This window comes from Mauremys mutica, chromosome 20, assembly GCF_020497125.1.
Source record: "Mauremys mutica isolate MM-2020 ecotype Southern chromosome 20, ASM2049712v1, whole genome shotgun sequence".
Lineage (NCBI taxonomy): Eukaryota > Metazoa > Chordata > Testudines > Geoemydidae > Mauremys > Mauremys mutica.
Window position 1 is genome coordinate 2803310 of NC_059091.1, and position 22489 is coordinate 2825798.

Genomic DNA, 22489 nt, shown 5'->3' on the forward strand with positions numbered 1-22489 from the left:
AGGCCTACAATTGGATGTAGAGAGGGGGACCGAGCCTTTGGTCTGGCTCGTACCTCCTGGGTCAATCCCCTCCAGAGAAGTGAACCCTGGAGACAGTGGGTCCTTTCCCATCATGGGACCTTAATTAACCAACCTCAATTCCCGTTGTTTCCATTGGATACAGTCTTCTTTCTTTCTACCATAATGTGCATCACAGTGCGGCCTGCTGTTAAACAGCCAGAGTGCTCCACCCCAGAGACAGCTGCATTTCCCTCCCAGGTAACTGATCCTTGTTCATTGTCACTGTGCCCTGGTATACAACTACCAGGCTCCACCCCAGAGACAGCTGCATTTCAGCGTTGGGCAGCTGAACCCTGTGAAGTGTTGCTCTCCTGGGTGAGGCACTTGCCATTTGTACGTTGTACATCATGTTGGGCTGCCCCATGAAAGGAGCTAAACCAAAGGGAGATGGTATCAGAGGTTCTTTGTGTTTCCTTAGCACTGGGGCAGTCACCAGGCAGCCCGCAGGCCAAACCCGGAGCACCAGGCACTTGTGAACACTCCCCACCGTCTTGTCATTTACTTATGAGCATTATTGAATTATTTTCTCTGGAGTCTGGACCTTGACCGAGAAATTTGGACCTTAAAAAAACATCATTGGCTCCCCTGGTCTTAGCAGCTTCTTTCCAGGGGTAGCGACTGGCTCCACCAGCATTAACTCCTGCTCTGGCCCCCTCTGCCAGGTGGGGCTGCTGCGCTCCCGGTTCTCCAGCCCAGGAAGAGGGGGCCACAGGGGCTGTGACTAGGTGAGGCAGCAACTCAGTAGCAGAGCCCGGCCCTCACCACTCGAGAAAGAATCTGACTTCTGGGCATAGGATGCTGGGAGTCCTGGTTCCCAGTCCCATGGACCAACCCACCAGCCCCCAGTCCGCTCCCAGAGCTGGGATAGAACCCAGGAGTCCTGGCTCCCAGCCCACCAGGCTTTAACCCACTAAGCCCCCCTCCCAGAGCTGGGATAGAACCCAGGAGTCCTGGCTCCCAGCCCACCAGACTTTAACCCACTAAGCCCCCCTCCCAGCTGGAGAGAGAACCCAGGAGTCCTGCTCTGAGTCCCCCTGCACTAACCTCCCCCTGTGGTGGCCAGAGGACTATGCTGACCCTGTTGCCAGCATGTGCAGCCCCCTGGGCCTTGCCAGCTCAGTGCGGGAGGATGCTGCCCACCACTATGAAGGTGGGGCAGGCGTTGGGGAGGCCCCTACGGCTGCCCCAGCCCCTCTGCCAGGAGGTGCCCGCTGCCTGGCTCTGGCTGACGCAGCGGCTGCGGGGCTTGGCTGGCTGATCATGTGCCGCATTCCCTCGACTTCGGCGCTGGGGAGACACAAAGCTCCCTCTGTCTCCAGGGTCCGGGCCTGAGAGCTTCCACTGTGCCATGGAGGAAGGAGGGGGCTGGCGGGGGGAGGGGTGCTGTTCTGCATTGTTCCGAGACACGGCATCCACCGTGGCCTCCCGCTCCCCCAAGGGCTAGGGCGTGAGAGACAGCGAGACCTAGCACTGAGTTAGACCGAGGTCTGGCAGTCCAGGCTCCTGGGTTCTGTTCCCAGCGTCCCCATTCTGTGCCTCAGTTTCCCCACAGGTAACATAGGAAAAATGACATTGACATGCCTCTCTCGGTCCTGATCCAGCCCTAGGCTCCCCCACCTCACCACTGCAACAGCTCTGCCGGTGCCCCTCACTCCCGACCCGCAGCCCCCTGCTCTCCCAGCCCTGAGCTCTCCCCCCCGCAGCTCTGCCAGTGCCCCTCACTCCCAACCTGCAGCCCCTGCTCTCCCAGCCCTGGACTCTTCCCCTCCCCCAACATCTCTGCCAGTGCCCCTCAATTCTGACTTGCACTCCCTGCCAGCCCAGCCCTGGGCTGCCCCCCCACCAGCTCTGCCGGTGCCCCTCACTCCCAACCCGCAGCCCCTGCCAGCCCAGCCCTGGGCTGCCCCCCCACCAGCTCTGCCGGTGCCCCTCACTCCCAACCCGCAGCCCCCTGCCAGCCCAGCCCTGGGCTGCCCCCCCACCAGCTCTGCCGGTGCCCCTCACTCCCGACCCGCAGCCCCTGCCAGCCCAGCCCTGGGCCGCCCCCCCACCAGCTCTGCCGGTGCCCCTCACTCCCGACCCGCAGCCCCTGCCAGCCCAGCCCTGGGCTCCCCCCCGGCCCAGAGACCTGCACTGCCCCTCACTCCTGATCCATGCAGAGCCAGACAGAAAGTCCCTTCACATCCTGGCTGCAAACCTGGGGGGAGGGCAGGGCTGGGGGCACCGGCGAGGGGATTGGCTCTGGAGTGGGGGGAGCGAGGAGGGGGGCAGCCTGCCTGGGGGGAGCCCAGGGCCATGTGGCCCCAGGCCCAGTGGCTGTGCCACATGCTGGTCAAGGCTTCGGGCCTGGCGCCTAGGCCTGGCTCTAGGCTTAGCTCTGGGCAGCTGGTGCTTCGTGTTCCTGCCCCTCTCCCCTGCTGGGGGGAGGGGCACCCGTGCCAGCCCCACACTTCACCAGCGGGCAAGGGGCTGCCTGGCCTGGCTCCCCTGTTCCGCAGCCCCCTGCACTCCCCGCCCCTCACCCGCAGGAGCCGCGCCCAGGCTTGGGGGGCTGGTCGTGGCGAGTCCTGGTCATTTCCCAGGCTGCCCCCCCCCCCCCCGCAGGAGCGCTCTCTGGCTGTTGTCAGGGGAACCCAGGAGTCCGGGGATCCAGTAAGGAGGAAGATGAGATCCGGCTGCTCCCCAGGCCTGGATGGCGTCTCTGTCCCGCTGATGGCAGCTCGCGCCCCGCTGGCCCCGTGGGAGCCTGGCACCGCGCAGGCGGGGAGGCCGGGTCAGGGCTGGCCCAGCTGGCTCAGGAGAGGGTGAGAAAATCCAGCTGCCAAGAGCTCAGGCTCCCACAGGCTCCTGGCTCCTGTGAATGAGCCGGGTGCTCCTCTGCAGCTCCCCCTGGCACCGGCCCCGGGCGGGGAGGGGGCGGGGAGGGGCTAGGGGGACACAGGCCAGGGGAGTAACCTGCCTCTGGGAAAACGAGGCGGGGAGCAGGATCTGGGGGGCACCCAGGTGTGCTGGGGGCGTGGGGGGATGGGCAGCGCCCAGGGCGGTGCTGGGGCATGGACGCGCCCTGGGACTGGACCTACTGGCCAGGGACGCTGAGGCCCCCCCAGGCCAGGCCGGGGAGGAGAGCTGGTCTCCCCAGGGCTCGGTGGTTGCTGGGGCAGAGGCAGGACCCAGGGGCAGGTTCCTGTGACTGTTGGTTGTTGCTGGCGCCATCTCAGAGCAGATTGCAATGGGGGAGGGGTGTCTGGGAGTCAGGACCAGGGGCGGCTCTAAGAATTTGGCCGCCCCAAGCAGGGCGGCACGCGGCAGGGGGCGCGCTGCCGGGCGCCGGTCCCGCGGCTCCGGGGGACCTCTTGCAGACGTGCCTGCGGAGGGTGCGCTGGTCCCGCGGCTCCGGTGCAGCTTCCGCTGGCATGACTGCGGAAGGTCCGCCGGAGCCGCCTGCCGCCCTGCCGGCAAAATGCCGCCCCAAGCGCGCGCTTGGCGCGCTGGGGTCTAGAGCCGGCCCTGGTCAGGACTCCTGGGTTCTACCCTCAGCCTGGGGGGCTGGGAGCCAGGACGCCTGGGTTCTATTGCACGGTGCTCTAGTGCCCGCTATGGCCAGGCCCTGGGAAGGAGCAGTGGGGCTGCCTGACCCCTCGAGGCCCTCCCCTCCCCGCAGGACAGAGGGGCCCCTCTGCTGCGGCCCAGCTGGTGTCTGGCCAGTTGCTGGGATGCTGGCCTGGCTTCAGGCACCTGCTTGGGCAGGCGCCAGCGACCGCGAGCCCCAGGGACAGGCAGGGCTGCCAGGAACAGGGGCCAGGGCAGCTCTGCATTCCAGGGAAGGAGGCTGAAAGGGGCCGGCTCCACCTGCAGCGAAACCAGATCAGTCACCACTCTGTGTAGTGTAGACATGGGCAGGACCCAGGAGTCCTGACCCCAGCGTCCCCTGCACTAGCCGTGAGACCCCACTACCCTATAGCCAGGCTGGAACCCAGGCGTCCTCGGGGCAGGGGGCAGGGGGCAGGCAGAGGGGCTGGGGACGTGACATGGCTCTGGACGGCGTCCGTGGGACGCTGGCTCCAGACCGCGGGGCCTTTGTCCGGGCGACAGGCCTGGAGACCCAGAGCGCTGGAATCGGCCATCAGAGCCGGGGGCCCCGCGCTCCAACCACTGGACACCGCTGCCTGCTGAAAGGTTGGGATTCCCTGCACTGCCCTGGGCCAGGCACCGGGGCCCTTGGTTCCTGCCTGAGGGGAACCAGACCCACCCAGCCAGACCCACCCTGGGGCTCGCACCCAGGAGCAGGAGCCTGGGGAGCCTGGGGAGCCGGTGCTGGGAGGGAGGCTCAGCCCCGGGCAGCACCCTGGGGTGCGACGGGCTCCTGGCCCTGGGAGCCCCCCGGCCCCCCAGCTCCCCCCTTTCCCGGCCAGACCCAGCAGCCCTTCGCCGGAGCTGGAAGGAACCAACCCCCCAGCAGCGAGCGCCCCCCCCGCCGCTTCCCAGGGCCGGGGGGGCTCGGCCCCCTGGGCCCCCCGGCCCCGCCCCCAGCCCCCCCTGCCCGCCACGCGGTTTGCGGCCGCCCGCGGCTGATGTCAGCCCGCAGCGGGGGCAGGACGGGGCCGCGGCGGAGTTTAATCCGGAGCCGGAGCCGGAGCGGAGCGGGCCGGGCCGGGCTGGGATGCGCCGCTAGCCCCGGAGCGCGGGGCCCTTCCCGGCCGGCGGTGAGTGCTCGGGGCCCGGGCCGGAGCCGCCTGCGCTCCGGGCAAGTTTGGGGAACGGTCGGGTCGGGTCGGGGGGCCCCGGGGGGGGTTTGGTGCCCCCCCAGCTCGGCCCGGGAGGCGGGACCCGGCTCTGGGGCCCCCGCGGGAGCTTTACAGCAAAACAAAGTGTCGAGAGAGCGCGGGGGGGGCGGGCGAGACCCCTCAAACTTTTAAACAAGCCCCGAGAACCGGGAATCCTCCCCCCGGACCGAGCGCCCCGCGCCCCTGGGCCCCCCCAGCCCAGTGTCCCGTCCCGGACCGAGCCCCCCCCCAGCCCAGTGTCCCGGACCGAGCGCCCCCCCCCGGCTCCCGGACCGAGCGCCCCCCCCCAGCCCAGTGTCCCGTCCCGGACCGAGCGCCCCCCCCCCCAGCCCAGTGTCCCGTCCCGGACCGAGCGCCCCCCCCCCCAGCCCAGTGTCGCGTCCCGGACCGAGCACCCCCCCAACCCCTGTGTCCACGCTGATCCCTGCCCGAGCCTCGCAACCCTGTGCCTCTCCGGGACCGAGCCCCCCCCCCCCCCCGGCTCCCGGACCGAGCCCCCCGCACGGGTGCCCCCCACTCTTCAGCCTTGTCTCCCTCGCTCCCAGCCCTGGTCCAGTGGCCCCCCCGCACCGAGTCCCACTCTGGCCAGGAGCCCCCTCCCCTCCTGCTGGCCCTTCACAGGGTGCCCAGCGTAGGGCAGAGGGGGCTGGGGGCTCTGGGGGCAGCATGTCGGGTGCCAGGCCTGACACAGATGCAGCACCCCAGAATCCCGGCCCTGCCCCCCGCAGCTCTGCCGGTGCCCCTCACTCCCGACCCGCAGCCCACTGCTCTCCCAGCCCTGGGCTCCCCCCTTCCCTGGCTCTGCTGGTGCCCCTCACTCCCGACCCGCAGCCCCTGCTAGCCCAGCCCTGGGCTCCCCCCTTCCCTGGCTCTGCCGGTGCCCCTCACTCCCGACCCGCAGCCCCTGCTAGCCCAGCCCTGGGCTCCCCCTTCCCTGGCTCTGCCGGTGCCCCTCACTCCCGACCCGCAGCCCCTCTCTCCCCACTACAGAATGGTACAGGATGGGTCATAGAACGGGTCCCATTTGCTGGCATTGTTGGTCTGTGGGATTTCTCTGTCTCCCTCTTGGTTTAATCTCTATTCCATTCAATCCAACAGGCCTTCCCCCCCCCCCTGCTCACAGGTCCCCCCTGGGCTCTGCAGGGTCAGTGCACAAACCCTGAGGCCTGGGCCTGGGCCTCCCCGTCCTGCCTCCAGGTCACTAGTGGAAGGAGTTTAGTCTCCTCTGTCCTCGCTGGTATTTGTCTCCTAAACTACCTCACTGTCGGGCACCTCTGCAGCCGGAGAGAGCAGGGGCTGCGGGTCGGGAGTGAGGGGCACTGGCAGAGCTGGGGGTGGGGAGCCCAGTGCTGGGAGAGCAGGGGGCTGCGGTTCGGGAGTGAGGGGCACCGGCAGAACTGGGGGGGGGGGGGGGGGCTGGGGATTGTCCCTCTCTGGCTGGCCCAGCCTTGCCCCAGGACAGCCAAGGGCCTGGCCGGATCCAGCAGCAAGTCCCTGCTGGGCAGTTTAACCCCTTCCCTGCTGTGCCCCTCTGGCCTGGGCTCGGCTGTGCCGGGGCGTAGCTGGCTGGCGGGTGCAGCTGCAGCAGAGCAGGGCTCTGGGGAACCCTGGGATGTTGGGGCTCCAGGCCCTCCTGCCCCCCCGCAGCTGGGAGGGACTCACCCTTTCCCTCTGGGGTGATGAATGATCCCCCCCCCCGCACCCTCTCCCCAGCCCCCAGCTCTGGCCCCAAGGGAGGGGGGACCCTTTTGCTCCTAGTGCCCCAGGGAGGGGGTCCATCAGGATTCATGGAGAGGGGGGGCTGTGGGCTGAGATCAAAACATCTGGTCCCTTTCATGCAGGGGGCTGCCACTTCCACACCCCCCCTCCCCTGCCAGCTGGGGGGCAGCCTGCCCCCTGGACCGGCTCTAGCAGCGCAGCAGCCGCCCTGCGTCCCCTCTGCCTCTCCAAACCCCACCTGGCTGAGGGCCCTGCCATTCGGGCACACCCCATGGATGGTAGAGGAGCCCCATTCCACAGAAGCGGAAACTGAGGCACTGAACGGGACGGGGCTTGCCCGGGGCTGGCTAGACCAAGCAGAACCCAGGGTGGGGGATTCTCCTGGCACCCCCAGCAGGGCAGGCTGGTAATGAGGAGCAGAGAAAGGCCCCATGCTGCTCACAGGCTCTGTCTCCCCTGGCTGGGGGGGCCGCCCCAGTTTCCCCATCAGGTTCTGACGGGATGATGCCTGAGACCCTGCCCCCAGAGGGGCAGGCTGCCAGCCCCTGGATTTTGCAGGATTCCCTCATTTTGGGTGTGGGTGGGTCAGAGCAGTGACCCCACCCTCATTAGGGGGGTGGCACCCCCAGGTGGGGGCTGTGCGGGTCGTGGACATTAGCTGGGGAGGGGAACCCTTGGTGTGGGGCTTTGGGGCAGGTGGGAGAAAGCTGGAGGGGGGTGTCTCTGTATGGAATGGGGGGGTGGCTTCCAGGGAGCCATGGGCCAGCAAGGGTGCAGGCGGGAAGCAGTGGGGATGGGCACAGTACAGGGTCCCGCTCCAGGGGCAGCACCCAGGGGAGATCAGGGAGCCGACACGGCTGGGGAGATCCCCCTTGTGCTCCTCTGATCCCTCCTCCCGCTCGCCCCAAGGAGACGCTGCCAGATGTGTCCATGTGTCCTGGCTCTGGAGCAGCCGCCAGATGTTGGGGGGGAGGGGCTGGTGTTTTGTGTGTTGATTCCAGCTGTTGGGGGGAATTAGTCATTTTTTCCAGCCTGGGTCGTGTGAAGAGATTAGCCTCTCCCAGGCAGGGGGTGGATCAGACCCCGGGAAGGGGGGACTCGGGGTAGATTTGGGCCAATGGGGTGGGGGGGAGTGGGGGTTTTGACGTGACTGTCTCTGGCTGCACAAGGGTGTAGGGGGAGCCAGGAGCTCGGGGTGGGGGGTGTCACAGATCTCTAGGGCTAACACCAGGCGCCCCCCCGCAGGCTCCCTGTGTGGATGGCTGCAGGGCCCTGACTCCCACCCAGCATGGAGCCCGACCTCCTGCCCCTCGTCCTGACGGCCGAGCCCTGGGGCTTTAACCAGCAGGCCACGGAGCTGGGGCCGGGCACCCCCGGCCTGGACCCCTGCAGCCTGAACCTGGAGCGTCGCTACCAGGCCGTGCCCGCCGCAGTCTGCGCCCTCTGCTGCCTCTTCGGGGTCATCTACAGCTGCTTCGGTGAGTGGGCGGCAAGGCCTCCTGTGGGGCTGGAACCTGTGGGCAGTGACTGCTGAGCCCCCCCCAACTTCCGCTGCTGCCCCTCACTCCCGACCCGCAGCCCCTGCTAACCAGCCCTGCCGGTGCCCCTCACTCCCGACCCGCAGCCCCCTGCTAACCAGCCCAGCCGGTGCCCCTCACTCCCGACCCGCAGCCCCTGCTAACCAGCCCAGCCGGTGCCCCTCACTCTCGAGCTGCAGCCCCTGCTAACCAGCCCTGCCGGTGCCCCTCACTCCCGACCCGCAGCCCCCTGCTAACCAGCCCAGCCGGTGCCCCTCACTCCCGACCCGCAGCCCCTGCTAACCAGCCCAGCCGGTGCCCCTCACTCCCGACCCGCAGCCCCCTGCTAACCAGCCCAGCCGGTGCCCCTCACTCCCGACCCGCAGCCCCCTGCTAGCCAGCCCAGCCGGTGCCCCTCACTCCCGACCCGCAGCCCCTGCTAGCCAGCCCAGCTGGTGCCCCTCACTCCCAACCCGCAGCCCCCCATCTCCTACAGCCCCCCAGAGCCCCTGCCCCACACGCTGGATCCTGCTAACGTATCTGCCCCCGGCCCCACTTCCCAGGTTACCGCTGCTTCAAAGCCATCATGTTCCTGTCGGGGCTTCTCTTCGGCTCCCTGGTCATCTTCCTGCTGTGCTACAAGGAGCGAGTGCTGGAGACGCAGCTGAGCCTGGAAGTGAGCGCGGGCATCGCGCTGGGCATCGGGGCGCTGTGCGGGCTGGTCACTATGCTGGTGCACAGCGTGGGGCTCTTCATGACAGGGCTGCTGCTGGGGCTGCTGCTGGCCACGGCCGGCCTGGTGGCCACGGAGCCGCTCTACCAGCCGCAGAGCCTGTGGGTGCCCGTGGGCAGCGTGCTGGGGCTGGCACTGCTCTGCGCCCTGCTGGCGCTGCGCTGGCAGAAGCCGCTCACCGTGCTCTCCACGGCCGTCTTCGGGGCCGCCGTCATCGTGGGCTGCGTGGACTATTTCGTGGAGCTGCTGGCGCTGCTGGGCCACGTGTACGACCGGCTGCGCCTGGCACCCTCGGCCCCGCTCTGCTGGCACAGCTGGGCCGTCCTGGCGCTCTGGCCGGCCCTCAGCGTGCTGGGCCTGCTGCTGCAGTGGAAAGTGACGGCCGAGGGCTACTCGCACACGGACGGTGAGCGGGGCGGGGGCAAAGCAGTGGTGCTGGGGGTCCATGAGCCAGCCTGGGGCTCGGGTGGGGGGCATGGGGCGGGGACCTCCTTTACCCCCCCCCGCCTGTAAAATCTGGACTGTCTCATTACTGAGTGCTCGGAGCAGGGAGGGGCTGGGAGCCAGGACTCCTGGGTTCCCGGGCTGTGGCGGGGGGTGGGGCTGGTGGGTGAGAGCACAGGGAGGGTGGGATGGGGGCAGGGAATCAGGATGCTTGATTTCTATTCCCAGCCACTGACCCTCTCTTGGGTAATTCCCTCACCTGGTGGTGCCTCAGTTTCCCTGCCGCACTGAAGGAGCAAGCCCAGGCTGGTCCTGTGCTTCCCACATCTGGGGCCTGGCGCGGAGCGGGGGGGCCTGGCGCGGGTGCTCACGGTGACTCACCCTCCCAGTGATCATCAGCCGGCGGCAGAAGCGGTTGCAGCTGCTGCGGATCCGGCAGAAGGAGGCCAAGAAACGGCAGAGCCTCCCCCCGCAGGAGGGCAGCTACCGGCGCAAGCCCAACCCCGTCAAGCGCTATGCAGGCGACGTCCTGGCGCCGGTGAGTGGGGAGCCCCCTTCACCCCCTCCCCCGAGTGAGCACGGAGCCCCGCGCCCTGAATAGCTCAGCTGGGCTCCCCGTTATACTCGGCTGCCACGCTCCGCCCCAGAGCCAGCTGGGTTTGGGCAGGAGAGAGGCCCAGGCAGTCTGTAAGGGGGTGGGGGGTAGGAAGGGGGATGCCACACGGCCAGTTTATGGGGTGAATGCTGGACTCTGCTGCCTGGCCAGGGGTCGGGGATGAAGGGGGAGCCTCCCCGCGCAGTGGGTGGGAGGCAGTGGGGCCCCCCCTCAGGGCGCGCCCTGTGTTGACCTGTCCCCTCTGCGCACCCAGAGCTACATCCAGAGCCTGCGGGATCGCCAGCTGGGCACCGGCAGCGCCACCCACACCGTCCTCGACCTGGACTACGACTGCGGCTCCACCGTGCCCCTGACGGCCCCTGCGCCCGGCGGGCGCCTCTGACCAGGGCAGGGGCTTCACTTCGTTCCAGTTGTGCCTTAGGGGCGGAGGCGGCAGCGATGGGGGGAGGGTGGGGAGACCGTTTTGCTGGTGACACTTGACCCCCCCCTCACCCCACCCCCGTGCCCTCTCCCCAGCCCAGCAGCTGCGGTTCCCAGGTAGGGTGGGCACCTGCCTGCCTGGCCCTTTAAATATTCAAAACAGCTGCTTTCCCCTGCTCCTATTGGCCTGTCCAGAGGGGAGGTGGTGCTCCGGGGATACAGCTGGTTCCATTTGATCTGCTCTCCAGTGTCAGGCTGGGGACCCTGCTCTGGGCCCCCCGCGATGTCCAGCCTCCCCCGTCGCCCCCAGCACTGGGGTGGGGGCAGAGCCCCGGGCCCCATCGCTGGGGGGCTCTGCCCTGGGCCCGGGTTAAAGCTCTGCCCAGCCGGGTGGGGGCAGAGCCCCGGGCCCCATCGCTGGGGGGCTCTGCCCTGGGCCCGGGTTAAAGCTCGGCCCAGGCCGGGTGGGGGCTGAGCCCCGGGCCCCATCGCTGGGGGGCTCTGCCCTGGGCCCGGGTTAAAGCTCTGCCCAGGCTGGGTGGGGAGCAGCGGGGGGGGGGCTGGCCCGGAGCATTCTGGGAACTCAGCAGCCGCCCCTGCCCGAGCCCCGTCTGCCAGCCCTGGGGGGTACAGGGCGCTCGCAGGCTGGGGGGGTCTGTACACACAGGCACTGCCGCCATGGCAGACGCCCTGCAAGGGGGGCGGGGGGGCGTCTTCTGCCAGGGTTGGGCCCAGCGGGGGGGACCCAGATCCCCTGGCCTGCAAGGACGACAGCCAAGGCCCAGCCGCCTCTAGCAGCACTTTCCTACCCCACCGGCTCCAGCAGCCCCCCCATCTCAGCCCTGGCTCCCGAGGGGGAGGGAGCTGGTCCCCCTGTTTATACCCTATGTACTGTACCGGGGGGGGGGGCACATTAAACTGCCTTCGAGACCGGGTGTGGCTGGCTGGCTCCGTGTCTCTCTGCAGGGTCCCCCCCAGGCTGCGAGCCCTGGGGGCGCCGGTTCTGCCCCCTTCGGCAGGACCTCAGGGGCTGAGCAGCTCAGGGCTCGGGTTCCCAGCTGCGGGGGGTGCTGGATTGGGGGGGGGGGGGCAGAAAGCAGCCAGGCCCCCGCTGCTCAGCCACCCCGGGAGGCCGCGGCGCAGAGCTGGCGGGTCCCCATGATGCACAGGGGACGGGGTTTATTGTGCAGGGAGGGAGCAGTGGCTCCCAGGGGTACAGTGCCCAGGCAAGGCCCCCATCCCGCCCCACCCACCATGTCCTGTCCCAGTGCCGTTCCCACCAGCTGCCTGCAGGTGGCGCCTCTGGCCCATTAACCCCCACCCGTCCGGGCCCATGCGGGGGGGCGCCTAGGCCTCACAGTGCATCCAGCGCTCGGCCGTGCTCAGCGGGTACCCCCTCTCCACCCGCAGCTGCGCGTTCACCCGCCAGTACTGCCCCCCCTTGAAGAAATAGACCCGGCCGTTCTCCCAGGCCACGGCCGCGTCCAGGTGGGAGGGCACCCCGGTGAACAGCTGGGAGATCTTCCTGGGGTAGCCGCCAAAGTCGCTCCAGGCCAGCTCGTCCCACTGCCAGTAGCCGGTGCCCTGAGCAGGAAGGCAAAGGGGGGGGGGGCTGGGTCTTGGCTCTCCAGGGCTAGGTCCCCTCCCCCGTGCCGGGTACTAGCCCCTGGTCCTGGCAGGCAGGGCTGGCTGCCCAGCTCCTGGCTTGGAGCCAACAACAGGCCAGACGGATTCTCCCAGAATGCATCTGGCAGGATGCTTGGGGGGGTCCCTCAGGACCAGCTTGGAGATGGCTACACAGTTCCAGGGCCCCAGGGGAAGGAGACTGCAGGATGGGAACTACACTTCCCACAATGCCCTGGGCCCAGGCTCTGTTACACAGCCCGTGAGGAGGGGTGGGAAGGGACCCCGGGGGGGGGGGGGTATCTAGTCCCACCCCCTGCTCAAAGCAGGACCAGCCCCAACTAAATCATCCCAGCCAGGGCTTTGTCAAGCCGGACCTTAAAAACCTCTAAGGAAGGAGATTCCACCCCCTCCCTAGGGAACCCACCCCAGGGCTTCACCACCCTCCTGGTGAAAATTTTTTCCTAATATCCAGCCTAGTTACCCCACTGCATCCTGAGCCCATTGCTCCTTGTTCTGTCATCGGCCACCACTGAGAACAGGCTAGATCCATCCTCTTTGGAAGCCCCTTTCAGGTAGCTGAAAGCAGCTATCGAATCCCCCCTCACTCTTCTCCTCTGCAGACTAAACAATCCCAGGTCCCTCAGCCTCTCCTCATAAGTCATGTGCTCCAGCCCCCTGGTCATTTTCCTTGCCCTCCGCTGGACTCTCTCCAATTTGTCCACATCCCTTCTGTAGTGTGGGGCCCAACACTGGACACAGTCTCCAGATGAGGCCTCACCAATGCTGAATAGAGGGGAATGAGCACGTCCCTTGATCTGCTGGCAGTGCCCCTACTAATGCAGCCCAAAATGCCATTGGCCTTCTTGGCAACAAGGGCCACTGCTGACTCCTATCCAGCTTCTTGTCCACTGTAACCCCCAGGTCCTTTTCTGCAGAACTGCTGCTTAGCCAGTCGGTCCCTAGTCTGTAGCGGTGCCTGGGATTCATCCGTCAAGTGCAGGACTCTGCACTTGTCCTTGGCTGAGCGGTGACGCCTCCCCTGTTGGACTCTGCCAGCCAACCCGCGCTCAGGACAGGGGCAGCATGGGAACAAGGCGGGACCCAAAGCTCCCTGCCCCAAGGGGCTGGCAGGGTGAGGGGGCGGAGCTGGCAGGGTGAGGGGGCGGAGCTGGCAGGGTGAGGGGGCGGAGCTGGCAGGGTGAGGGGGCGGAGCTGGGAATTCCCACCCCAGCCGGCTCCGCTTGCTGGGTCCTAAAGCCGGAGTGGGCAGAGGAGCTGCCTGGGCCGGGGGCTGCCTGGCTCGGGGGCCAGAGGGGAGGCCGGGGACCTTCCGAGAGATCAGCAGGACCCGGGCCCCGGCGCCTACCTTGAAGAGGAAAATCTTCTTGTTCCCCGGCCAGTAGAAGGCGGCGTCGATCTTGGCCGGGACCCGGGTCAGGGCCTTGGGGTAGCCGGGGTCCAGCTCGAAGCCTCGGTACCGCCAGACCTTGTCACCTGCGGCAGACGCGGGGGGGGGGGGTGTCTGTGCTGCAGAATGGTGCCCAAAGCCGGGCCCACGAGCAGCTGCCCCCAACCTCCTGTGCCCCTTCCCCCATCGCCCCTCTGCCCCGCCCGGCAAGGCCCGGCCCACCTTTGAAGAAGTAGCTCCTGCCAGTGCGTGGGGAGTGCACGGCTGCGTCCAGCCGCCCCGGGAGCCCCTTCCACAGGGCCGGGATCTCCTTCAGGGGGCCGGTCCCGAAATCCGTCACGGTCCAGACGTAGCCCCCCCTGAAGGCGTAGGTCTGCTCATAAGGGCCTGGGAGGCAGAGGGGAGCAAAGGGTTAATGCCTGGTGGGCGGCCCCCAACCTCTCGGCTGTGGGGCGCTGGGGAGAGGTGCCTGAGCCCGGGGCCAGGCAGTGCAGCCTGGAGCGACGACACGACACGGGCGTGTCCTTAGGCAGAGACGGGGCACCATGTAACTCGCCCGTTTCCTCACTTGGCCTGGGGCCCCTCAGCCCGTCGCAGGGAAGTCGGGGCCCCGCTGCAAGCGGGGGCTGGGCCGCCCTGGTTTGCACCTGTGTTTTAGCTCCCGGGACTGGGCTGGCAAACGCTCGCTCCACCGGTGGGGGGTTTACACGGGATCTGGTCTGAGACCACGTTGAACAGAACCAGAGAGACGGGGGACGCCCGTTCATTCACCGGCGGTTAGGGAAGGGGGCAGGGGCTGATTTGTAGGTCGGTGCTGCCTGGCCACTCGTCCTGCTCAGCCCCCCCGAACGCTCCCTTTCAGCTCAGGCTGTCGGCAGCCGCTGGCCCGGTTCTGATGCCCGACACGGCTGGGGAGGTCCCCTTGTGCTCCTCTGATGCCGTTCCCCGAACGCCCGGCATCTGCCTCCATCCCCGGGCACCAACCCCGGAGAATCCAGGGGCCTTTGGTTCCTTCTCTCACGGCCCCTGGGAATTCCCCCACGAAGAGCCCTGCCGGCTCACCGAACATCAGGGCGTCCAAGCCGTCGGCGCAGGGGTCGGGCACCTTGGTGGGCGGCAGGCTGGGGGAGGTAGGCAACAGGCCCGGCAGGGTCCCGGACGGCATCACTGGCGCAGTCTTTTTGCCTTAAAGTAAGACCAGACAGCGGTTATTGTGGCCTGTTCCAGGCCGGGCGGGGGCTGGACCCATGGGGCAGGAGGTGGGGCCCCGCAGGCAGGGCATGGCAAGGAGAAGTGGGGTCCCGCCGTGGAACACCAGAGGGGTGTGGGGATACCAGGCCCAGCAGGACCCGGGGAGGGGGATACTGGTGTGGGAGGGGATGGACCCAGGCAGGGGAGATTGTTCATAGACTAGCGGGGTTGGAAGGGGCCTCAGGAGGTGTCTAGTCCCACCCCCTGCTCAAAGCAGGACCAACCCCCAGACAGGTTTTTGCCCCAGATCCCTAAATGGCCCCCTCAGGAACTGAACTCCCAGCCCTGGGTTTAGCAGGCCCATGCTCAGACCCCCGAGCTACCCCCGGCCTCCCTCACCGTACAGGGCCCGGATGCCGTCGATGTCATCGAAGTGCAGGCGGAAGTGGGGCCGGTAGCCGCCGTAGACGGGGGCCATGAGGGCCGTGGGGTAGCGGGAGTGGCCCAGGCCCAGGGCGTGGCCGATCTCGTGGGCCGCAATGATGCGCAGGTTGACGCCACGGTACGTCCCCTCCGTCCACAGCTCGTCCTCGTCGAAGTGCACCGTGCCCTCCTCCGGGACGTCGGCGTGAGCCAGCACCTTCCCTGCGCCGGAGACGGGGCGGAGACGCGCTGAGCGCAGCTCCCCCAGCCCGCCGGAGCCCCCCGCCCTGCCGCGCACGGGGGGCAGCACGGCCCCCCTCCAGCCCCCGCCCCTCCCCGCGTACCAGGTCCGTCGAAGGGGCGGGAGCAGGTCCAGGAGTAGGTGCCGTGGAAGGAGATGCGGATGTCGGCCGGGCCGTGCCGCACCTCCCGGAAGGTGAGCGGCGCCACGTCGCTCCAGTACCTGAAGGCAGCCTGGATGGCCTGGCGGGTAGCGCTGGCCGCCATGTCGGGGGTGTAGCGGTAGATCCGGTAGGTCAGGTTCTTCCTGCGCCAGCGGCCTGGGGGGCAGGAGGAGGAGAGCGGCTGTGCCAGCAGCCCCCTCCCGAGGCCCCAGGGAACGCTGGGACCCGGCCTCCACCCCACGGTGCCCGGTGGCAGGAGAGGGGCAGCCCTGCACTGCCCTGGCATCCATCACCCCTCACCTCCACCTCTGGGCCTAGCCCCATAATGCCGACCTGACCCCCGCCCATCCCTAGCTCCGTAACCTCGAGCCCAACCCAGCACGACCCTAACGCCTGCCTGGCCCCGGCCGGACCCAGCCGGAACCCCGAGCCCCCCAGGCGGCCCAGCTCCCCCCACCCAGTCCCAGTCCGTCCGCCCGCCCCTCACCCAGGAGCAGGTATTTGAGGGTTTTCTGGTTGAAGGGGTCCTCGACCCCGCAGCGCGGCTGCCTCATCTGCTCCAGGGTGGCATCGTCCAGGAGGCCGGTGGCGGGCAGCTCGGAGGCCAGCTGGAAAGACCTGGACGCAGGGGGCACAGACGGCAGGGTCAGCTGGGGCGACGACGCTCCAGGGAAGGGGATTCCCACATGCAGCCTGGAAGAGACCAGCTCCCCCCTGGCGCAGGCTGGGGGTGCCAGGGACATCTGGGTACGGCCCAGCATGCCCAGGGGCAGCGTGGCTCTGGTCACGCACACGCCCCGCTGGGACTCCGAGTCCGACCACCAGCCACGCCCATGCCCCAGCCCGGCCCTGTCCCCGTGTTACCTCATGGCCTCGGTGAGCTCGGCCTCGCTGAACTCGTCCGTCAGCCTCTCCAGCGGCTTCTGCAAATAGCCGAACTGCAGCAGGTAACGCTGGGGGGGGGAGGGGGGACACGGGTCAGCGGGACACTTCCGGCCCCCAGGGACCTGGGCATCGCTCTGCAGGTGGGAAACGGGGCCCTGGCCAGAGGGGTGCAGCACCACCCGGATCCGGGCTCTGGGCCTGGCAGGGGATGAGCTGCGTGAGCTCATGCTGGGCACTTAGGGGCTGGCAGTTCCCATAATGCTTTGAGGAGCTCAAAACGCTGTCCCTTAAGGGTCACAGCCCCCCAGGGTGTGTGGGGGGATCATTGTCTCCATTATACAGATGGGGAAACTGAGGCAGGGGCTAAGAGACTTCTCTCAGGTCAGTGCCAGAGCCGGGGACAGAACCCCGCAGTCCTGGCTCCCAGTCCCCCTGCGCTAACCACTAGACACCCCTCCCACTCCCCTCCCAGAGCCAGGGAGAGAACCCAGGGATCCTGGCCACCAGGCCTGTGTGGCCCGCACAGCCGGGTGAACAAGCTGACAGGAAATTCTCACGGCCTGCTTGGCACGTCAGCGAGAGGCCTGGCCTGTCCCAGCTGGGTTCGCTGCCGTGTCCCGTTGGCCCAGCCACGCTACAAGGCCCTGGCACGTGGGCAGGCTCTGTATTGAAACAGGTCCCGGGGCTGGTGTGGGAAGGCTGGCAGGGTTGGGCTGGGGGAGCCCTGGACTGTCAGCTCCCCATACCCCAGCTCTGGGATAACGGGGCTGCGGGGCAGGAGTGAGGGGCCCCGGCAGAGCCGGGCGGGGTCCCGGGAACGGGACGGGGATTGGGGGGCCCCGGCAGAGCCGGGCGGGGTCCCGGGAACGGGACGGGGATTGGGGGGCCCCGGCAGAGCCGGGCGGGGTCCCGGGAACGGGGATTGGGGGGCCCCGGCAGAGCCGGGCGGGGTCCCGGGGACGGGACGGGGATTGGGGGGCCCCGGCAGAGCCGGGCGGGGTCCCGGGAACGGGACGGGGATTGGGGGGCCCCGGCAGAGCCGGGCGGGATCCCGGGAACGGGACGGGGATTGGGGGGCCCCGGCAGAGCCGGGCGGGGTCCCGGGAACGGGACGGGGATTGGGGGGCCCCGGCAGAGCCGGGCGGGATCCCGGGAACGGGACGGGGATTGGGGGGACCCGGCAGAGCCGGGCGGGGTCCCGGGAACGAGACGGGGATTGGGGGCCCCGGCAGAGCCGGGCGGGATCCCGGGAACGAGACGGGGATTTGGGGGCCCCGGCAGAGCCGGGCGGGATCCCGGGAACGAGACGGGGATTGGGGGGCCCCGGCAGAGCCGGGCGGGGTCCCGGGAACGGGACGGGGATTGGGGGGCCCCGGCAGAGCCGGGCGGGGTCCCGGGAACGGGACGGGGATTGGGGGGCCCCGGCAGAGCCGGGCGGGGTCCCGGGAACGGGACGGGGATTGGGGGGCCCCGGCAGAGCCGGGCGGGGTCCCGGGAACGGGACGGGGATTGGGGGGCCCCGGCAGAGCCGGGCGGGGTCCCGGGAACGGGACGGGGATTGGGGGGCCCCGGCAGAGCTGCCCCGGGGCAGTTTCTCAGCACTTGCCTCTCACTTTGGTCAGCAAACCATCCCGCCCCATCCCCGGTCCCCCCAGCGCCGTCCCGGCTGGGCCCCGGAGCCGGCGCTCCCTCTGGGACAGGAGAACGCTCACCACGGCTTCCTGCTCCTCCGAGGGGTCGCTGGCAGCGGCGCTGGCGAAGAGGGCGAGGGCACAGACCTGGCAGAGCAGCTCCAGCCCAGTCATCCTCACCGGAGCCTCCAGCAGCAGCGGCCAATGGCGGTTTCTAAGGGGGGGCACTAGACGCTCCTCTGAGCCCTTGGAAACCGTCTTTCTGGGCCTGGTCCCTCGTCCCCTCCTGCCCGCCGGGTTCCCAGCGGCCCTTCGCTCCTCTCCAGCCCTTCCCAAGTTTATAACCTTGAACAGCCCGAATGACTCATTCCAAACTAAACCATGTTGCAACCGCAGGCCAGAGCCCCTGGGGGACGGCCGGGCAGTTAACCCCTTCCCGAGCGGGCTGCACGACGGACCGACCCAGCGCAGGGCCCGCCGGGCCAGGGGCTGCACACAGGACAGTCTCTGCCCTGCGCGCTCTGGGCACCTGAATAGGGCACAGGACTCCTGGGTTCTAATCCTGGCTCTGCTGCGTGACCCTGGGACAACCACAGACCCCCCCCCCCGGCCTCAGTTTCCCTTCACGTACTTTCCCTGTGAGATGCTGGCCAAGCCCGGCCCAGGTTACTGCTCTGGGATGCTCTCAAGTGTCCCCCCAGCCTGACCCTGGGGGCAAAGCAGTGTTCAACAAGCCTGTGGGATTAACCCTCTGCCCCCAGCCCGGACAGCCCCAGCCCTCCCCTGCCGCAATCTCTCCAGCCCACTGGGGTCAGCTGCTGGGGGTCTGCACGTGCCCCTAGGAACCGGCTGGGACCCATCCCCCAGGGCCCCAGTGGGTGTAAAGCTGGTGAAGTCAGTGGGGCACCAGTCAGGTCACCCCAGCTGGGCTCGGGCCCCACTAACGCCCGTGGGCACCGGTCAGGTCGCCCCCGCTGGGCTCGGGCCCCACTAACGCCCGTGGGCACCGGTCAGGTCGCCCCCGCTGGGCTCGGGCCCCACTAACGCCCGTGGGCACCGGTCAGGTCGCCCCCGCTGGGCTCGGGCCCCACTAACGCCCGTGGGCACCGGTCAGGTCGCCCCAGCTGGGCTCTGGCCCCATCGACGCCCGTGGGCACCGGTGAGGTCGCCCCCGCTGGGCTCTGGCCCCACTAACGCCCGTGGGCACCGGTCAGGTCGCCCCTGCTGGGCTCGGGCCCCACTAACGCCCGTGGGCACCGGTCAGGTCGCCCCCGCTGGGCTTGGGCCCCACTAACGCCCGTGGGCACCGGTTGGGTCACCCCAGCCCGTTCTCGCAGACTCACTCCATGCCCAGAACCCTCCCCCATGGAACAGCTGCCAGGAGAACGGCACAAAGGACCAGGGCTCCCAGCAAGGCCCCAGCGTTGTCAGCCTCTCGTCTGTCTCTGGCCCGTTCCCCCCACAGCCATGGCGACGTGAGCCCCACACATGCCTGGGAAGCGGCAGCTCGTTACACAACCAGCTGCTGCGCGGCCTGAGTCCAAGGGCTCCCCCCTTTCACAGCAGTTCAAGGGTTCCCCCTTCCCCTCCGCTCACCTGCAGAAGGGGGAAAGAATTGGGGTGTGATGGGACAATTCACCTGGGGAACTCACTGCAACAGTATCGGACAGAGGCATAGGATTCAAGGGGTTAGATATGTACAGGACTAAGGACAGGACCCAGCTATGATAAAAGTTACAAGGGCCAACAAGTCCACGTAGCAATCAGTCCCGCCACCACCGAAATGCAGCAACCTCTGGGGTGGAACGTGGCAGCTGTTAACACCTGCACTGCAGAATCCAGTAGGGAGGCAGAACCCCCACCCCAGCTGAAGCTGCAGAGGGAGACAGACGGGGACGACCAGTGGTGGGGGAGGGCCAGGACAGCGGCTCCCACACCCAGCTCCCTCCTTCTGCCCCATATTTGCTGTTTTGTACGATGGGTATTTTCCATGCTGCCAGCTCCTGCCAACTCCCCCAGCTGAGAAACCATCAGGGCACGGCTCCAGGGCTCTCGCCATCACCGGCTGACGGGGAGACACAGCCTAGCCAGTGGGATCAGACTCCGGCACCGTACCAGCCCTGCGGGGCTAACCGGAGTGAGGGACGGGGAACAGGGTTGGGATCAGGGCACAGTGGGTGAGAGGGACGTACCATGGACCCTGCCATGCAGGCAGGAGGGAAGGGAATGGAGAGATGAGTTACAGAGCCAGTAACCTGCCTAGAGATGAGCCCAGAGACCTGGCTGAGATGCAGAGTGCGGCCCTGCCACTCTGTGCTCACAGGGAAACTGAGGCGTGGAGGGGCGTGACCTTACCCAAGCTGTCACGGTGAAAGTTAGTGGCAGGAGCTTGGAGTGGGGTCTCCAGAGCACAGTACAAACGCCCTGATAGAACTCGTTCAGACCTCCTCCCCCGAACCATGCTGAGGACCCAGGAGTCCTAACTCTGCCCTCTAACCACTAGGCCTCCCCACTCCTGGAAACAGACTCCCACTCCCACCTCTACTCTAACCCACGAGAGCCCCCTCCTTTCCCACAGCTGGGGATCGAACCCAGGAGTTCTGGGGCCCAGCCCCCACTGCTCTAACCACTAGACCCCACAGCTGGGGATAGAACCAAGGAATCCCACCCCCACCCCCCCCAGCCCATCTCCCTGGGCAGCACTTCCTCCAAGCACCCCAGCCCAGGCCTGCTGCCCAGCCCAGCCCGGCCCCCAGGAAACAGTTTAACCTTCAAGCACAAAAGCCGAACACGCCCCCCTAAGGCCCGTCTGGTCCCTGGGCTCGGCCCCCGCCTGGGCTGTTCAATTGGCACGGGCGAGCGGCTGGGCCAAGGGGCACAGTCAGTGACCCAGCACTGCCAGGAACTCCAGGCGGGCGCTGACTGGTCTGGCAGAGCTAACGGGCTAGGAGGGGGGAGTCGGGGGGGGCAGGAGAGTGCAGCTTGGAGGCGGAGCAGGCAGGGGGATGACAAATGGGCTTTGTATCCCAGCCGCAGCTCCGGGGCCGTCAGCCCAGACAAAGCCCCTGCTCCAACCCGCTCAGCTGCTTTCCTCCCACTGCCCAGCGATTCGAGCGCCAGGGTGGGAGTCCGGACTCCTGGGTTCTACATGCTCTTAGGCAAGTCACTGTCCCAGCACCGTGACTCAGTTTCCCCATTTCCACCTGGAAACTGAGTCACGGTGCCAGGAACTCCAGCGCCTTTAGCTCTCCAGGACAGGGCCTGGTCTCTGTGTGCGCCCCGCGCCCGGCCCACAGGGACCCAGCGCTCAAATCAATGAATGCTAACGGGTTCCCAGAGCTGGGAGGGGCTGCAGGGAGACGGGCCAGCCCGTGCCCCCCCCATCACACAGCGTTAACAGACCTCGTGCAGTCCCCAGGTGGGGGGGCATGCGCCGGTGCCAGCTCAGCCCACGCAGACGCAGCGAGGGGTTTCACGCCCAGCGCCAAGCTCAGCGGTGGAACGGAGCCGCGGGTCCCGGCCGCTGCCCGGCCCGGGGAAAGCTCCCAGCCAGCCCAGGGCCGCGCACGTTCCGGAGGCCGGGTGGCTCTGCGAGGAGTCTGATCCCACAGCCAGCAAGAGCCCCGCAGGAGCTAATGAGCCCCCCTCCCCCTAGAGGTGGGGCAGGAGCCAGCCCACAGGCCGGTATTTACACAGCAGTGGGCCCCAGCCCCATGGCGGGTTCATGCCACTGCTGCCATCAGGACCCTGCGCTCCCCTGGTTTGGCCCCACCCAGCCACGCGGTCTAGGGGTTATCACAGGCAGATCGAGAGCCAGGACTCCTGGGTTCTGTGCCCAGACCTGCTGCCATCTCACTGCAGGGGTTCAGGCAAGTCATGCCCGCCCCCCCCGTGCCTCAGTTTCCCCAAGAGGCAGCCACGCTGGTAACAAATTGCCCTCTGCATGCCCAGGAGACGCTCCCGCTGCCCTGTCCCCCGCTGCGCTGCGCCCGCCCCCGCAGTGACACTGACCGGACCCGCGTCAGTCACCCTGGCACGGCTCCCGCTTAGTCACCCTCTCCTCACTATGGCAACACAGACAAGAGAAGCTGTGTTCTGTGCGGCTTTTAGTTAGTCACCAATTCTGTGCCCTAAAAACCCGGCGCTACCCAAAAACCACCGGGCTGGGTCACGCACAGGGGGCTGCTGTCCCAGCCCCACAGCTGCAGCTCGTTAAGGGCAAGGGAGGGATGACTCGGCCAGCGGGGGGGGGACATATCGTTCCCATGAGACATAGGGGGGCTGTTGCCCACCCCCGGGCACAGAACACCACGTGGTCCGGCCTGTTCCCATCCATCGCTCCTCAAGTGCTGGAGAGGAAGGGGGCAGATAACCCCACATCTACCCGCGGCGGGGTTCTTCCGCTGGGACGGACCCTGGCTGAGCTGCTGTTACTGCACAGCTGGGGAAACCGAGGCACTGCCCAGTCGCCTGCCCCAGGTCTCCAGGGGCCGGTGACTAGAACCCTGCTCCCCCCACCGGGCCCCCCGCGCCGCCTCTCCCTGGCCGTGCTAAGGCGCTGCCTCTGCGGCACCGGGCCCAGCTCTGTAGGGCGCTTACAGCCCGCGAACACCCAGCTGCACCAACAA

At 68.0% G+C, this 22489-nt stretch overlaps 2 protein-coding genes across 3 annotated transcripts; one reads left to right on the forward strand and one right to left on the reverse strand.

Moving 5' to 3' along the window:
* Nucleotides 1–4637: 4637 nt before the first annotated feature.
* LOC123353972 (transmembrane protein 198-like) lies at nt 4638–11223 on the forward strand. Of its 2 annotated transcripts, XM_044995535.1 has the most exons (5): nt 4638–4763; nt 7809–8041; nt 8644–9219; nt 9647–9795; nt 10127–11223. In XM_044995535.1, the coding sequence occupies exons 2-5, from the start codon at nt 7852–7854 to the stop codon at nt 10253–10255; spliced, it is 1044 nt and encodes a 347-aa protein (XP_044851470.1). In that variant the 5' UTR covers nt 4638–4763; nt 7809–7851; the 3' UTR covers nt 10256–11223. The 2 variants fall into 2 exon arrangements, with proteins under 2 accessions (XP_044851470.1, XP_044851469.1); XM_044995534.1 differs by lacking the exon at nt 4638–4763 and having other exon boundaries at nt 6257–8041.
* Nucleotides 11224–11485: 262 nt separating this feature from the next.
* MMP19 (matrix metallopeptidase 19) lies at nt 11486–18205 on the reverse strand. The gene is made up of 9 exons (XM_044995496.1): nt 17943–18205; nt 16210–16298; nt 15833–15963; nt 15286–15501; nt 14918–15163; nt 14390–14512; nt 13550–13714; nt 13286–13413; nt 11486–11877 (listed from the first exon to the last, which is right to left on the reverse strand). The coding sequence occupies exons 1-9, from the start codon at nt 18033–18035 to the stop codon at nt 11641–11643; spliced, it is 1428 nt and encodes a 475-aa protein (XP_044851431.1). The 5' UTR covers nt 18036–18205; the 3' UTR covers nt 11486–11640.
* Nucleotides 18206–22489: the final 4284 nt, after the last annotated feature.